The following is a 16221-nucleotide window of genomic DNA, read 5'->3' on the forward strand; positions in this document are numbered from 1 at the left end:
CATGGAAATGAAGCCTAAAATTTCAACTACAGTGAGGGAAAAAAAGTTTTTGATCCCCTGCTGATTTTGTACATTTGCCCACTGACAAAGAAATGATCAGTCTATAATTTTAATGGTAGGTTTATTTTAACAGCCAAAGACAGAATAACAACAAAAATATCTAGAAAAAACGCATTTCAATAAATTGATTTGCATTTTTATGAGTGAAATAAGTATTTGACCCCTTCGCAAAACATGACTTCGTACTTGATGGCAAAACCCTTGTTGGCCATCACAGAGGTTCCTTGTAGTTGGGCCCCAGGTTTGCACACAACTCAGGAGGGATTTTGTCTCACTCCTCTTTGCAGATCCTCTCCAAGTCATTAAGGTTTTAAGGTTGACATTTGGTAACTTGAACATTCAGCTCCCTCCACATATTTTCTATGAAATTAAAGGTCTGAATACTGGCTAGACCACTCCAGGACCTTAATGTACTTCTTCTTGAGCCACTCCTTTGTTGCCTTGGCCATGTGTTTTGGGTCATTGCCATCCTGAAATACCCATCCATGACCCATTTTCAATGCCCTGGCTGAAGGAAGGAGGTTCTCACCCAAGATTTGATGGCACATGGCCCCGTCCATCGTCCCCTTAGCAGAAAAACACCCCCAAAGCATAATGTTCCCACCTCCATGTCTGACAGTGTGGATGGTGTTCTTGGGGGTCATAGGCAGCATCCCTCCTGCTTCAAACATGGTGAGTTGATGCCAGAGAGCTTGATTTTGCGCCACAACACTTTCACCCAGTTCTCCTCTGAATCATTTAGATGTTCATTAGCAAACTTCAGACGGGCCTGGGCATGTGCTTTCTTGAGCAGGGGGGCCTTGTAGGTGCTGCAGGATTTCAGTCCTTCACAGCATAGTGTGTTACCAATTGTTTTATTGGTGAATATGGTCCCAGCTGCCTTGAAATCATTAAAAAGATTCTCCTGTGTAGTTCTGGGCTGATTCCTCACCGTTCTCATGATCATTGAAATTCTACGAAGTGGGATCTTGCATGGAGCCCCCGACCAAGGAAAATTGGCCATTATTTAGTGATTCTTCCATTTGCGAAAAATCACACCAACGGTTGACCAAGCTGCTTGGCAATGGTCTTGTAGCCCATTCCAGCCTTGTGCAGGTCTTGTCCCTGACATCCTTGGACATGGTGAAGAGATCAGAATCTGATGGATCGCCTCTGTGGACAGGTGTCTTTTATACAGGTAACAAGCTGAAATCAGGCGCACTCCGTTTAAGGCACGATTCACACCTATGCATTTTTAGTGCTTTTGCTGATTTTTACTACAGTCCATTTAACATTGTTTCTTATGGAACGTGTTCTGTAGTGCAAACCTGCAAAATGCAAAAAGCATTAAAAATGCATTGGTGTGAATCAGGCCTAAGGCTGGGTTCACACTGATACTACACAACAGTCATCCGACTTTCATCCTACTTCGCTCTGACATCGGTCCTACATCCATCGGACTTGAATGAACAGGATACTACTTTGATCCGACTTTGTGATAGTCTGACTTTTCCTTTGACCAATCAAAACAATCCCAGTGTAAGATAAATTCATTTTACTGCTGCTGTAATCACAAGTCGGATGGTAAGGACAAGGATCCTACTTTGATCCGACTCCAATGATATTCAATGGGCTGAAGTAGAATCAATTTCGGACCAAAGTAGTACAGGGAGCATTCTCAAAGTCGGACCGACTTGCGTTGGACCAGTTAAGACGTCTCTCATAGGGAAACATTGATTTTTATACGTCATGCAACATGAGCTCCCAATGTCGGAGCGTGTGTCAGACAAGTGTGAACCCAGCCTTAGACCCCTTTCACACCGAGGAGTTTTTCAGGCGGTTTAGCGCTAAAAATGGTGCCTGAAAAACTCCTGCCCTGCAGTCTCAGTGTGAAAGCCTGAGTGCTTTCACACTGAGGCGATGCGTTGGCAGGACCACTCCAAAAGTCCTGCCAGCAGCATATTTGGAGCAGTGAGAGGAGCGGTAGGTTTACCGCTCCTCCACCTCTCCTTCCCATTGAAAACGTTGGGCAACCACGGCTATACCGCCAGCAATGCGCCTCTGCAGAAGTGCATTACCAGTGGTATTAAACCCTTTTTCGGCCGCTAGCAGGGATTAAAACCACACTGTCAGCGGCTGGGTACTGCCGCAATTCCGACGGTATATCGCCAGTAAAAATAGTGGCACTATATCGCCACCGCACTTCCAACCCCAGTGTGAAAAGGGCCTAAGAGGGGGGTCCTAATCTCAGTTCGTTACCTGTATAGAAGACATCTGGGAGCCAGAAATCTTGCCGATTGATAGGGAATCAAATACTTTTCACTCAAATACTTCATTGTTAAAATAAACCTACCATTAAAATGATACAGATAATTTCTTTGTCAGTGGGCAAACGTACAAAATCAACACGGGATCAAATACTTTTTCCCTCACTGTATTTCATCCAATTTTTGTGTCTCCGTTACAACATTACATGTGATAATGATTGTGTTTACATGCAAGGACAGAAATCTGCTGCTCAGTTTTATGTGTTTTTTTATTGAGCAATTCTTAAAGGGTGTTCCCGCTTATTATCCCACATTACCATACCATTTAGGCATGTGCTTGCCTCCATATTCAGTAATTATAAGTGGCTTAGTATACAATGCAAAACTACTTCATGGATGTAACTGTATGCAAAACAGAGCAATGTCACAACACTATGACAAAGACAGAAAACAATGCTGCTCAGGGATAAATAAATGTCTGACAAGGAAAAAACAAATCTAAACTGACAAATCCTTAAAATAATCTGTCACAATATTTTCATTTTATAATTTGAAGAGAATCTGTTGCATAAACATCTATGATGGCAGCCGACATTCCCTGACCTGGTGCACATACTGGTTCTAGGACAGTGAATGAAATCTTACTAGCTCTACCAGTGCTGTTATATATATACATGCAACAATAAGTCAATGATTTATCATAGATTCAATTTTTTCGAATATACGGATTAAAGACACAGAAAGAAATGGTTGACTTGGACGAGCACAAAGTGCTTGGCTTCTGCAGTTTCAGCCAACAGGTACAAGATAAGCCCTGTTGCATTCCATCAGTATGACCTTCTGTATATAGAGACACCCCTGGTGCCACTATTATATCTGAAAAGCAAAATAAGCTACAGAAATGTCAAATCAGCCTTCCAAGACTGGAAAATCTGCCATTTCTTTGTAAAGCAGACACTTGATGTTAGTTTTTGCTATGGGTAGGCTCAGCTCTAGGATCATACTAACAGACCCCTCCAGCTTTGTAAGACAATATTTAAAAAAAATTGTATCTTATAGGTGAAGAAATTTGTTCTATCGTCTACTATAAGAATTTCTAGCTGTGCTAAAATAGAACTGAACCCTCCGATTACTTATTACAGGTGTTTAGATCAGTGTTATTTTCATCAGCTGCATCTTTTCAGTGACGAAAAATGAACAAAAAGAAAATTCAGGCTTAGTCAACTAACAAAAGCTATAAGGAAAATCAATTCCAATTTTTGTCAAAACGGAACGAAAATGTGAGGGAGGGACATTTACCCAATAAAGACCCAGAAGTGACGACATCCATGGAGCCTCCACGGAGGTCACTTATTGTGTTCTATCAGATTACCGCTAGGGAGGGGCTAGAAGCACAGAAGAGGGACCTGAGAAAAGGAGGATCCAGGTTGCTCTGTACAAATCCACTGCAACAGAGCAGGCATGTATAACACACATATACATACATACATACATACATATATATATATATATATATATATATAAAATAACAAACGATATATATAAAATAAACGAGACTTTACAATCACTTTAAGCATTAGACCCCTTTCACACTGGGGCGCTTTGCAGGCGCTATAATGCTAAAAAATAGTGCCTGTAAAGCGCCCTGAAACAGCCGCTGCTGTCTCTCCAGTATGAAAGCCCAGAGGGCTTTCTTACTGGAGCGGTGCGCTAGCAAGACGGTAAAAAAAAGTCCTGCTAGCAGCATCTTTGGAGCAGTGTGTGTACCACTCCTGCCCATTGAAATCATAAGCCATAACGCCGGCAAAGCGCCTCTGCAACCCTATTCAGGCCGCTAGCGTGGGTTAAACGTGCCCCGCTAGTGGCCGAATACCCCCGCAAAGACAGTAAAGCGGCGCTAAAAATAGCAAAGCTTTACCGCCGACGCCCCCACCGCCCCAGTGTGAAAGGGGCCTTACTGACCTGTATTTGTATATGGGTCTACTTACAAAGTGAGCGAGCAATTCAGCTGGTGGAGGATCACTTTGCTTTTGCGGTGGAGCACAATGTTTAGGAGGGTGAAGAGCCTTTAATACACTGGATTTGGACTTTTGGGGACTATTACTTTCAAATGGTGGATTGGTTGTTTTCTTGGCACATCTTTATATTTTTTCTTTTGAGTTTAACACTATACAATCTACTGGAATCATTTATTAGATTTCCCAATTTTTAATAACACAGGCATTACACGTAGAGTTCTGCTTATAGGAGGGGTTATGTTTGCATCATTTTTGGGATCACTTTCATGTCATAAATCACTGTGTTTTCTTAAATATTGATATTTTAGCAGCACAAACACAATTATTTTTCAGTTTACATGTGGGAACACATTCAGTGGTTACAGCAGCTATTTGTGTTTTTTGTTGCTTACACTTTAGGCAGTGCGCATCATATATAATAGGCATTATATATAATGGGCTACTACTGCTGTCTCAGCCAATGAGGAGTGAGAGTCCAGAGACAGCCGAGGCTATTGTGCACAGCACTGGAGGGGAGGGAGTTCAGGTAAGGATTGGGGGGCTCTATACACAGCAGGCTTCTAACTTCACACATAAAATGCATGAAGGTAAAAAACCTTCAGCCTTTACAACCACTTTAAATCTGGGTTAATAAAATGCTACACTATAATAATTTCTTTGGTCCATTGTGTTGAGATCCTTTGAAGAGAGGATGACACTTTTAGGACACTATTAGAGGATCTGATGGAGAGGTTGATTGGAGGACTCAAATACCCCAAAGTTGACCTTTATTTCAAGGTCATTGGGGTGACGATGAGTTGGCACTTCTCACAGTGATGGTGGCATTTGGTGTTCCATTGGAAGATCACACATTTTATGATGTGGGATGGGTCACACCTATTTATTGACTTTTTAGTTAATAATGATGCAATAAGGTTGTAATAGCGCTGGTTCCTATTTTTGTTTAAGGGTTACATGGTTTTCACTAGAAGGAAGGCAGTTTTATTGTTTATATCACAGGGGAGCAGGCAACTTTGTATATTTATTATTTGAATAAAATGTAACTGAGATTTTATTCGACTAAAATGTACTGGGGTTTTTAGTTGCCTAAAATACGACTAAAACTAAAATGGCATTTTAGTCAAAAGACTATGACTTAAAATCGAAATTTGACATGAAAATTATTATTCTACAAGATTTATATAGTGCAGACAGTTTACAACATAGACAGTACAATTACAATACACTAGGAATCAGAGCGCTCTGCTCGTTAGAACACTGGTTTATACAACACGAAAATGTACACAGCACTTTTACTGTAGATTCACATCATCTCCTGCCCCCAAGGAGCTTACAATTCCAACCTCACATACTGGGGCCAAAGCCTCCCATGCAGGGCGTTCTGTAGTTGGGATACCAACCAATGACCCTTGTGCTGTAAAGCTGCTATACCAACTACCGAAACACTGTGCTGCTCCAGTAAAATGACATTCTTGTATTGCATTCTCCCAATAGCTGGATCACTCAGTCTCCTGTTTTATGTGCCTCCATGATCCAGACCTGGGCGCAGAGCTACTTACTGTGATGTGACAGGAGTGATAGGACTAAAGTTTCCAGCAGGCAAAGCACATGAGCTGAGGTGGGCATGTATATTATGAGTAAGAGGTGGTTGTGCTCTAGTCTAGTGCATCCTGCTGTGCACTTAAAGGTGGGACATGTAAGCAAGGTGAGCCTACGCTTGTGGTTTGTAGGAACAAGTGTCCCGGGTGACTCTACTGCTCCTATTAATGATCGGCTGTCAACCAACAAGAGGAGGGGATAGACCTTCTGTAGAAGGAAAGGAGAGGTGGTATGGATGCACCGCTGACAGTCTGCAGGAGTACTATGCTAGGCAGCAATTTCTTGAAATAAAACATAGAATTTATAAACACTTTAATGCTGATTAGTTTTAGGATTAAAGCACAAATGAAAAGATTACAAACAGCAAAGCCTACACATTTTTAAGGATCACATTCATTTCAAGCTAAAAAAAAAAAAAAAAAATACTGGACATTTTGTTTAAAACAAGCCAGATTATAGAGACTCTTATGAGGAGTTCCTTCACACCCTAAAAAATCTGAATTCCTTCACCCGTTCTCCCATCTGTAGAGTCCAGAACAGAGCCCTCCATAGAGCTCTGCTCCTGTGTCCTCATCTGTCTGTCCTCCTGTACAGCCCAGAACAGAGAACTTTCTGTTATGTGCCTATCCTGCCTTAACCCCTTCTGACTAGAGTACAGCCAAGGACAGAGCCCAAGTATCCTGCATTCCTTCCTATACAGCCATGGACAGAGCCTCACTGATGTCTGCCTATCCTACCTTCACATGTTCTCTCTCCTGTACAGTCCAGAACAGAGATCTCCATCATAGACCCGGGTGTTACCTTTTCCTCATTCTGTGCAGTCCAGCACCGAGCTCTCCATGATGCCCAGTTATCCTGCCTTGACATTCCTGCATCCCCTCTCCTTCTGTACATCCCAAAACAGAGCACTCCATGGTCCCTGGCTATCCTGTCATCACAGAGCCCTCCATGATGCCCAGCTATCCCGACATCCATGGTGCTAGGCTATCCTGCCCTCAATGGTCCCCGGCTATCCTGCCCTCACCTGCTCTCCATGGTGCCCAGCTAGCCTTCCCTCACCTGCTCTCGATGGTCCTCAGGTATTCGGTCCTCACCTGTGCTACATAGTTCGCGGCCATCTTGCCCTAACCCGCTTTTCATGGTCCCCGGCTATCCTGCCCTTACCTGCTCTCCATAGTCCTCGGCTATCCTGCCCTCACCTGCTCTCCATGGTGCCCAGCTAGCCTTCCCTCACCTGCTCTCGATGGTCCTCAGGTATTCTGTCCTCACCTGTGCTACATAGTTCGCGGCCATCTTGCCCTCACCCGCTTTTCATGGTCCCCGGCTATCCTGCCCTTACCTGCTCTCCATAGTCCTCGGCTATCCTGCCCTCACCTGCTCTCCATAGTGCCTGGCTATCTTTCCCTCACCTGCTTTCCCCGGCTATTCTGCCCTCATCTGTGCCAACATAGTTCCCAGCTATCCTTCCCTCACCTGCTCTCCATGGTGCTCTTCTATCCTGCCCTCACCTGCTCTCCATGGTGCTCTTCTATCCTGCCCTCACCTGCTCTCCATGGTGCTCTTCTATCCTGCCTTCACCTGCTCTCCATGGTGCTCTTCTATCCTGCCCTCACCTGCTCTTCATGGTGCTCTTCTATCCTGCCTTCACCTGCTCTCCATGGTGCTCTTCTATCCTGCCCTCACCTGCTCTCCGCGGTGCCCGGCTATCTTGCCCTCACCTGCTCTCCGTGGTGCCCGGCTATCCTGCCCTCACCTGCTCTCCGTGGTGCCCGGCTATCCTGCCCTCACCTGCTCTCTGTGGTGCCCGGCTAGCCTTCCCTCTCCTGCTCTCGATGGTCCTCAGGTATTCTGCCCTTACCTGTGCTACATAGTTCGCGGCCATCTTGCCCTCACCCGCTTTTCATGGTCCCCGGCTATCCTGCCCTTACCTGCTCTCCATAGTGCCCGGCTATCTTGCCCTCACCTGCTCTCCATAGTCCTCTTCTATCCTGCCCTCACCTGCTCTCCATGGTGCTCTTCTATCCTGCCCTCACCTGCTTTCCATAGTCTTCTTCTATCCTGCCCTCACCTGCTCTCCATATTCCTCTTCTATCCTGCCCTCACCTGATCTCCATGGTGCTCTTCTATCCTGCCCTCACCTGCTTTCCATAGTCTTCTTCTATCCTGCCCTCACCTGCTCTCCATAGTCCTCTTCTATCCTGCCCTCACCTGATCTCCATGGTGCTCTTCTATCCTGCCCTCACCTGCTTTCCATAGTCCTCTTCTATCCTGCCCTCACCTGCTCTCCATGGTGCTCTTCTATCCTGCCCTCACCTGCTCTCCATGGTGCTCTTCTATCCTGCCCTCACCTGCTCTCCATGGTGCTCTTCTATCCTGCCCTCACCTGCTCTCCATGGTGCTCTTCTATCCTGCCCTCACCTGCTCTCCATGGTGCTCTTCTATCCTGCCCTCACCTGCTTTCCATAGTCCTCTTCTATCCTGCCCTCACCTGCTCTCCATGGTGCTCTTCTATCCTGCCCTCACCTGCTTTCCATAGTCCTCTTCTATCCTGCCCTCACCTGCTTTCCATAGTCCTCTTCTATCCTGCCCTCACCTGCTCTCCATGGTGCTCTTCTATCCTGCCCTCACCTGCTTTCCATAGTCCTCTTCTATCCTGCCCTCACCTGCTTTCCATAGTCCTCTTCTATCCTGCCCTCACCTGCTCTCCATGGTGCTCTTCTATCCTGCCCTCACCTGCTCTCCATGGTGCTCTTCTATCCTGCCCTCACCTGCTCTCCATGGTGCTCTTCTATCCTGCCCTCACCTGCTCTCCATGGTGCTCTTCTATCCTGCCCTCACCTGCTCTCCATGGTGCTCTTCTATCCTGCCCTCACCTGCTCTCCATGGTGCTCTTCTATCCTGCCCTCACCTGCTCTCCATGGTGCTCTTCTATCCTGCCCTCACCTGCTCTCCATAGTCCTTGGCTATCCTGCCCTCACCTGATCTCCATAGTCTTCGGCTATCCTGCCCTCACCTGATCTCCATGGTGCTCTTCTATCCTGCCCTCACCTGCTCTCCATAGTCCTTGGCTATCCTGCCCTCACCTGATCTCCATAGTCTTCGGCTATCCTGCCCTCACCTGCTCTCCATGGTGCCCGGCTATCCTGCTCTCCATGGTGCCCTTCTATCCTGCCCTCACTTGCTCTCCATGGTCCCTGGCTATCCCGCCCTCACCTGTGCCCCATACTGCCTGGCTATCCTGCCCTCACCTGCTCGCCATGGTCCCTGGCTATCCTGCCCTCACTTGCTCTCCATGGTCCCTGGCTATCCTGCCCTCACCTGTGCCCCATAGCGCCCGGCTATCCTGCTCTCCATGGTGCCCTTCTATCCTGCCCTCACTTGCTCTCCATGGTCCCTGGCTATCCCGCCCTCACCTGTGCCCCATAGCGCCTGGCTATCCTGCCCTCACCCGCTCGCCATGGTCCCTGGCTGTCCTCCTTGCCCGCTCTCCCTGCCCTCACCCCGGAGCAGAGAACACAGCGCTGTTCTGTGACGTCTGGCTCGGCTCACACACCTATCTGTCATCTCACCTGGTTCCTGTCAAACTGCTCCCTCTCCGCCTCCAAGCCTCCGCTGCGCCGGCTCAGCACCCGGGACGGAACGTTCTTGATGCTGTTCATGGTGTAGTCCCGACACACTCAGCCCAGAGCGGCCTCCCTCAAGTCACCTGTACAGCGCCGCACACTTCTCCTCTCTCCCCCCGCAATGCACCGCGATCTACCTGGCAGCCAGCCGCTCCCGCTGAATTCTGGGTAATGTCTCTCACAGCGAAACGAGCAGCAAGGGGGGCGGGGACCGACGAGCGTCCATAGGACGAGATCTGACGTCACGACGCAGCGGGGGTGGCTGGTGTCACCTGGACAAATATTGACATAGAGCGGAGCCGTGGTGTGCGGGTGTCCTGTCCCTTGTGCTTACTCTCTATGGATCATCATATGGCTCGTCTGTAGTAATGGGACCCTGCATAGTGTGCACATCCCCGAGGGACCCAACCAGTCCTCTTTCCTGTATAGGGAATATTTCTCAATACTGCCTAAGGATTGCTCACTAATCTGTGTGCATGATTCATAAGACATAGCAATATAAAATAAACGTGTTAGTTCTGCAACATACTATGTAAGATGAAAGTATAACTAATGGCAAAACTTTTTATTTTATTTATTTATTTTCGTTTTGTCAATAGGAACGCCCACTCCCGCGGGATTCCCTACCCGGAAGCCACGGTGAATTCCACGGCTAAATGCTATCTACCGGAAAAAAAAAAAAAGGTCAGTGTCATTTTATATGCAGAACTGAGCTGGATGTAGTGTTAGAATTTTTTTATAGGGTGAACCTTCACTTTAAGTTTTTATTGCAGTCCGTACCCCCGTTTAGGAGATTCGCCCTCTATACTTGTCCTGTTTACCATTATCATTGAAAGTGAAAGTAAGAAAATCCCACATTTTGGGTTGTCCCCAGAAAAGTAATAGAGAGGAAATCCTCCAATGGGGACACTAGTTCTGGTGAATTGGGGGTCCCCAAGGAATTCACTTAATTTCAAGGGATTTCCTCTCACTTCCTGTTTGGCTCTGGGACAGGAAGTGAAGGAAATTCACCAAAATGGGACACAGATGTCCAAAAAAATCTGACAAGGGTTATAACCCTCTCTTGCTCTATCCAAAATGAAAAAAATAAATAAAAATTGCCTATACAGTAAAACCATGGATTATGAGTATTATTTGTTCCAGAAACATGCTTGTAATCCAAAGCACTTGTATATCAAAGCGAATTTCCCCTTAAGAAATAGTGGAAACTCAAATGATTCGTTCCTCGACCATTTAGTCATAGGTCCTTCAGTTTATAGTCCATATAAAAATTTTATAGCAATGTGATAGGTTGTGTAACCAAAAAATGTCCATCCACAAGGGGGTTAGAAGCAAAATCCAGCAGGAGCTACATAGTATAAAAGAGAAGAGAGGCGCCTCTAAGTGTAGCAATATGTTGTACCTTCATTAAATGTAACCATATTGCTACACTTAGAGGCGTCTCTCTTCTCTTTTATACTCAGTTGTGACATGAAGCTACTCTTATATCAAGACATCGCTTGTATATCAAGGCAAAATGTATTTCAGGATTTTGCTTGTCCTGCAAAACGCTCTCAATCCAAGTTACTCTCAAACCAAGGTTTTATTGTGGTTCTACTTTAAAGTGCTAGTAAGTCAGATTGGACACTTCTACCTACAGGAAAGGTTATAATAAAGGAATTTCTCCTGGATGTGCACCGTTCAGGTGATATTTACTTGTGACGTCACCGGTACATGCGCGCTGAAAGAATGGCGTGCCGTAAACGGTAACTCCCACACGTGGACGTGACATCATCGCGGCTTAGCCCAAGAACCGGAGCCTGCAAACCCATAAAGGAAGACTGGGTGAAGTCCTGTCATCCTTTGTTTCAAGGTAAGTCCTTCCTAATGTGCTAGTATGCGATGGGGCCCCTCCTCTCCGACTCATTGAAATGCCCCTTGTTCCGTGACCCAGACATGATGTTACTGTTAGAGGACACCCTCTTAGTCGTATCTTATGTTAAAGGGGTTGTAAAAGGTACAATTTTTTTCCCCTAAATAGCTTCCTTTACCTTGGTGCAGTCCTCCTTCACTTACCTCATCCTTCCATTTTTCTTTTAAATGTCCTTATTTCTTCTGAGATATCCTCACTTCCTGTTCTTCTGTCTGTAACTTCACACAGTAATGCGAGGCTTTCTCCCTGGCGTGGAGTGTCGTGCTCGCCCCCCTCCCTTGGACTACAGGAGAGTCAGGACGCTCTCTACGTTGCAGATAGAGAAAGGAGCTGTGTGTTAGTGGACGTTCTGACTCTCCTGTAGTCCAAGGGAGGGGGCGAGCACGACACTCCACACCAGGGAGAAAGCCTTGCATTACTGTGTGGAGTTACAGACAGAAGAACAGGAAGTGAGGATTTTTCAGAAGAAATAAGGACATTTAAAAGCAAAATGGAAGGATGAGGTAAGTGAAGGAGGACTGCACTAAGGTAAAGGAAGCTATTTAGGAAAAGAAATTGTACCTTTACAACTCCTTCAAGTAGGTAGAGCTGCTGTTTTCTCTCTATCTACCTTTTTCTTTTGTTCCCTTTCTCCCCCCCCCCCCCCCCCGAAATGTCGGCGTTCTGCTTGCAGTGCATTGGAATACATTATTCTATGCACACTGTACAATTTAGGTTTGTTCAGGTACACCTATGCAGTTGGTTTGTCTCCCCCTTTCCACTTACATGACAATTGTGTGGGGATCGGTGGAGGACCTGGGTAGTTACAATTGATAATTTGTACCTAACCTCTTGTTGCATACAATATCAGCCAATTGTATTGGAATTGAATTGTTCAGTGGTGCTATTTTTACATGTATTCTTTGTGAACATATGTCTGGATATCATTGTTCCACTATTTGCAATTTGTATATATATTTTTTCTGTGTACAAACTTAATAAAATGTAATTATGAAAAAAAAAAAAAAGTGATTGTAAAGGTGCTTTTTAAAAAATAAAATAACAAAGATGTCATACTTACCTGATCTCCACAATGGTTTTGCACAGAGCAGCCCCAATCCTCCTTTTCTGGGGTCCCTGCAGTCATGTAAAAAGTCTTTTAGAACTTGTTGTGGACCCCCACCTGCAAAACACTTACCTGATTTCTCTCTTAATTCAACACTGTCCCCGCTGCAGTTCTTCACTTCCTTCTCTCCCTGCTCTCACAGGAGACACAGGAAGCAATGGGAGGCATTGGCTCCTGCTGCTGTCAGTCAAATCCTGTGAGGAGAAGGCGGGTTTGTGTGTGTCAACCCGTTTCTGGAGAGTGCCCGCACATGTCCCTATAGCACACAGCTTGAGGAGGTAATGGACCACTGCATAGAGCAGCTACGTATAAACCACTTTTTTTTTTTCTTTCCTTTATTTCCTTTTTTTTTTTAAAGTGTATTTTTGTGCGTGTACTCGAGAGAGGAGCCGGACTGCAGGAGTTGGGAGTAGGCAGGCCTCCCCCAGAGGCAATCTGCCACCTTTCTCCATGCCCCGGGTGGCAATGGCGGGTGTGTGAGGGGGTCCTCCCACACAGCCCGCCCTACCTGCTCCGCTTTGAAGCCCAACGGGGCAGAGGGACTCCCTATAAGGGAGTGAGAGGATCTAGCCCGCTCAACCAGCCCCGTTAGTCCTTCGCCTCTCTTTTTTTTAGAGACCGCGTGGTCAAAGTGCGTGCATGTTAACTCAATTTCGAGTGCGTGTGTAAGTGTGGTGTTTTTTTTTGTGGGAGGGGGGTGGGCGTACTAAGCGCAGGCTTACCTCGCATAGCACACCCACCAGGAGCCGGGCTGAGACCACCAGACTCAATTCACATGTAGCCGACACCGGGATCCTTTTTTTATTTTAACTTTAAAGATTTACAAGTATAATCCGTTCCAGGAGAATGCTTGTAATCCAAAGCACTCACATATCAAAGCGAGTTTCCCCTTAGAAGTCAATGGAAACAAAAATAATTTGTTCCACATTGACTTCAATGGCAAGCAATACCGCATGTGACCAGAGGTGGGAGGGGGGCGACGGAGAGACTCGGAAATACTCAGCGATCGTTCGGTTGTCCTAGGAAACCCCTGGAAAGGCTCGGGAACTGAGTATTTACGATCAGCTCCGATCTGCTTCGATTTGCTCCTGCACCCACCCCACCTCTGGCCAAATGCGGTACTGCACACCGCAGAGGCTTGAATCCTGCTACGTTTTGTGAGGCAACACTCGCAAACTGAGTCAGGATTTAAAAAAAAATGATTGCGCGTATTGAGAAACGCTTGTTTAACCGTGTTACTCGCAATGCGAGGTTCCACTGTATAGATATTTTTACATAGTTACACTGAGCCAGCTTGGACCAATGTACTAGGCATATATCATACATTTTGAACTTTTCTTTAACAAATAACATACAGTATGTTTTCTCTCATTTGAGTCTTTTTGAAACATGGTGTATTTAACTCCATGTCAACATCCATGGAAATATTGTTAAAATGTACCTGTAATGTAATGGTACCTACAAATAATTTTCTCCTCCAGCAAGAAGGTTTGTTTGAAATAAACCAATATTCTACTTTACACTAGAAACTAAAAATAATTGTTGTCAGCATATAGCCATGGTTCTACGCATGGCTCCACGCCAAAAAGGTCAACACAGCTGCTGACATGAAGAACAATTCAAACTGAACCCTTCACAGGAAACATCAACCCTGACCTTTCCCCAGAAGACAGGAATGTTGTATAATGGAAATTGATACATCGGGAAGGAAAAAATATTAGCCATGAATCAGCAAAGCTCCATTATATGCTCACCTCCTACACAAAAGAAAAAAAAATCAATGAAGACTGGAAAATTATCCCCATAATAGCTAATTCACACATAGCGCAGTGACAGGTGTTTTACTCAGGGCTTTTTATCAGCAGGAACGTGGGGGAACGCAGTTCCGGCACCTCTAGCTCTGAATGTATGTAATGGCAAGGGGGGCTGGGGTGTACTGGAGGGTCTATTAATGCTGGCTTCTGGGGGATCTATTGTTGCTGGAAGGGATCTATTTTTACAGGGGTAGAGTCTATTGTTGCTGGGGAGGTCAGTTGTCGCTGGTAGAGAAATTACTTGGCACCAAAAATTGATACTTGGTTCTGAATCCATTACTGAGAGGTGGGTAGGGGGTGGAACCAAGGAATGGTGCCCAGAGGTGGTTAGGGAGTGGAACCAAGGAATGGTGCTCGGAGGTGGTTAGGGAGTGGAACCAAGGAATGGTGCTCGGAGGTGGTTAGGGAGTGGAACCAAGGAATGGTGCTTGGAGGTGGTTAGGGAGTGGAACCAAGGAATAGTGCTTGGAGGTGGGTAGGGAGTGGAACCAAGGAATGGTGCTCGGAGGTGGTTAGGGAGTGGAACCAAAGAATGGTGCTTGGAGATTGGTAGGGAGTGGAACCAAGGAATGGTGCTCATAGGTGGGTAGGGAGTGGAACCAAGGAATTGTGCTCGGAGGTGGGTAGGGAGTGGAACCAAGGAATGGTGCTTGGAGATTGGTAGGGAGTGGAACCAAGGAATGGTGCTTGGAGATTGGTAGGGAGTGGAACCAAGGAATGGTACTCATAGGTGGGTAGGGAGTGGAACCAAGGAATGGTGCTCGGAGGTGGGTAGGGAGTGGAACCAAGGAATGGTGCTCGGAGGTGGGTAGGGAGTGGAACCAAGGAATGGTGCTTGGAGGTTGGTAGGGGGTGGAACCAAGGAATGGTGCTCATAGGTGGGTAGGGAGTGGAACCAAGGAATGGTGCTCAGAGGTAAGTAGAGGGTTGGAACCAATGAATGGTGCTCGGAGGTGGGTAAGGGGTGGACACAACAGGTGACACGGAAGTAGGGAGTTCCTGCACCTATTCTCCAAGAAAAAAAGCCCTGGTTTTACTGCATTGTGATTGCATGTCACTGCAAGTACACACAGAAAACAATTGTGTCCCATTCACACTGCAACGCAGCCCGGATTGCTCTGTACAGAATCGCATTGGCACTGTACAGCATTACAGTACATTACGCTGCTGTACAGCCGCATGAATGAAGTGTAGTTTTGTACACTTCAAATAAAGTTTGTACAAAAAAAGGGAGCTGTGTGTGATGCGCTGAATCAAGCACCACACCGTTCCCCACTGCAGTTGGGAACAGACAGCTGCTGAAGAGGTAAAGCACTCTGGCAGCTGTCCATTCCTGTATGATTATAGCCTTTAAGAGAACTATCACCTGACTATACAAAAACTAAAGGTCAGCAACTACAAGTTGTTGATTTTTAAAGGGTAAGTAATTCCAGCATTTCATATTCCTGATATGTGCCTGCTGTACTTTAATGAAACAGTATCCTGCTTCTTTGTATTGCTTGCTTTTTGTGAAATCCCTGGTGATCCTGCCAGTCACTCTGCTTTCCCATTAAAAACTGACCAAACTAGGCAGGAGAGCAAAGCATGGTCAGTTCTCTAGCTATGCCGAGAACTCAGTCTGTTCTCCTCCAATGAGCAGACTTGTCCTGATACACCCTCTGTACAGCCATGCACTGGGAAGACCAGTGTGCTGTTGCTGCTTCTCCTTCCCTAGCTCTTACGCAGCTGACAAAATAAGTTCTGTGATCACTTAGATAAAAAAGCTATTTATAATGGCCCGGATTCACATACATCGGCGCATATTTATGCTGCCGTAGCGTATCTCTTTTACGCTATGCCGGTGC

General features: G+C 46.0%; 1 protein-coding gene across 1 annotated transcript in view; it reads right to left on the reverse strand.

Moving 5' to 3' along the window:
• HIP1R (huntingtin interacting protein 1 related) overlaps positions 1 to 9742 on the reverse strand; it is a 179562-nt gene extending 169820 nt beyond the window's left edge. Inside the window, exon 1 of the mRNA XM_040347324.1 lies at positions 9493 to 9742. Coding sequence (XP_040203258.1) covers positions 9493 to 9582 — 90 coding nt within the window. The 5' untranslated portion in view covers positions 9583 to 9742. The remainder of the gene's footprint in view (positions 1 to 9492) is intronic.
• Between the last annotated feature and the right edge of the window lie 6479 nt (positions 9743 to 16221).

The sequence above is a fragment of the Rana temporaria genome, chromosome 1 (assembly GCF_905171775.1).
Source record: "Rana temporaria chromosome 1, aRanTem1.1, whole genome shotgun sequence".
In the NCBI taxonomy this organism is placed as follows: Eukaryota; Metazoa; Chordata; class Amphibia; order Anura; family Ranidae; genus Rana; species Rana temporaria.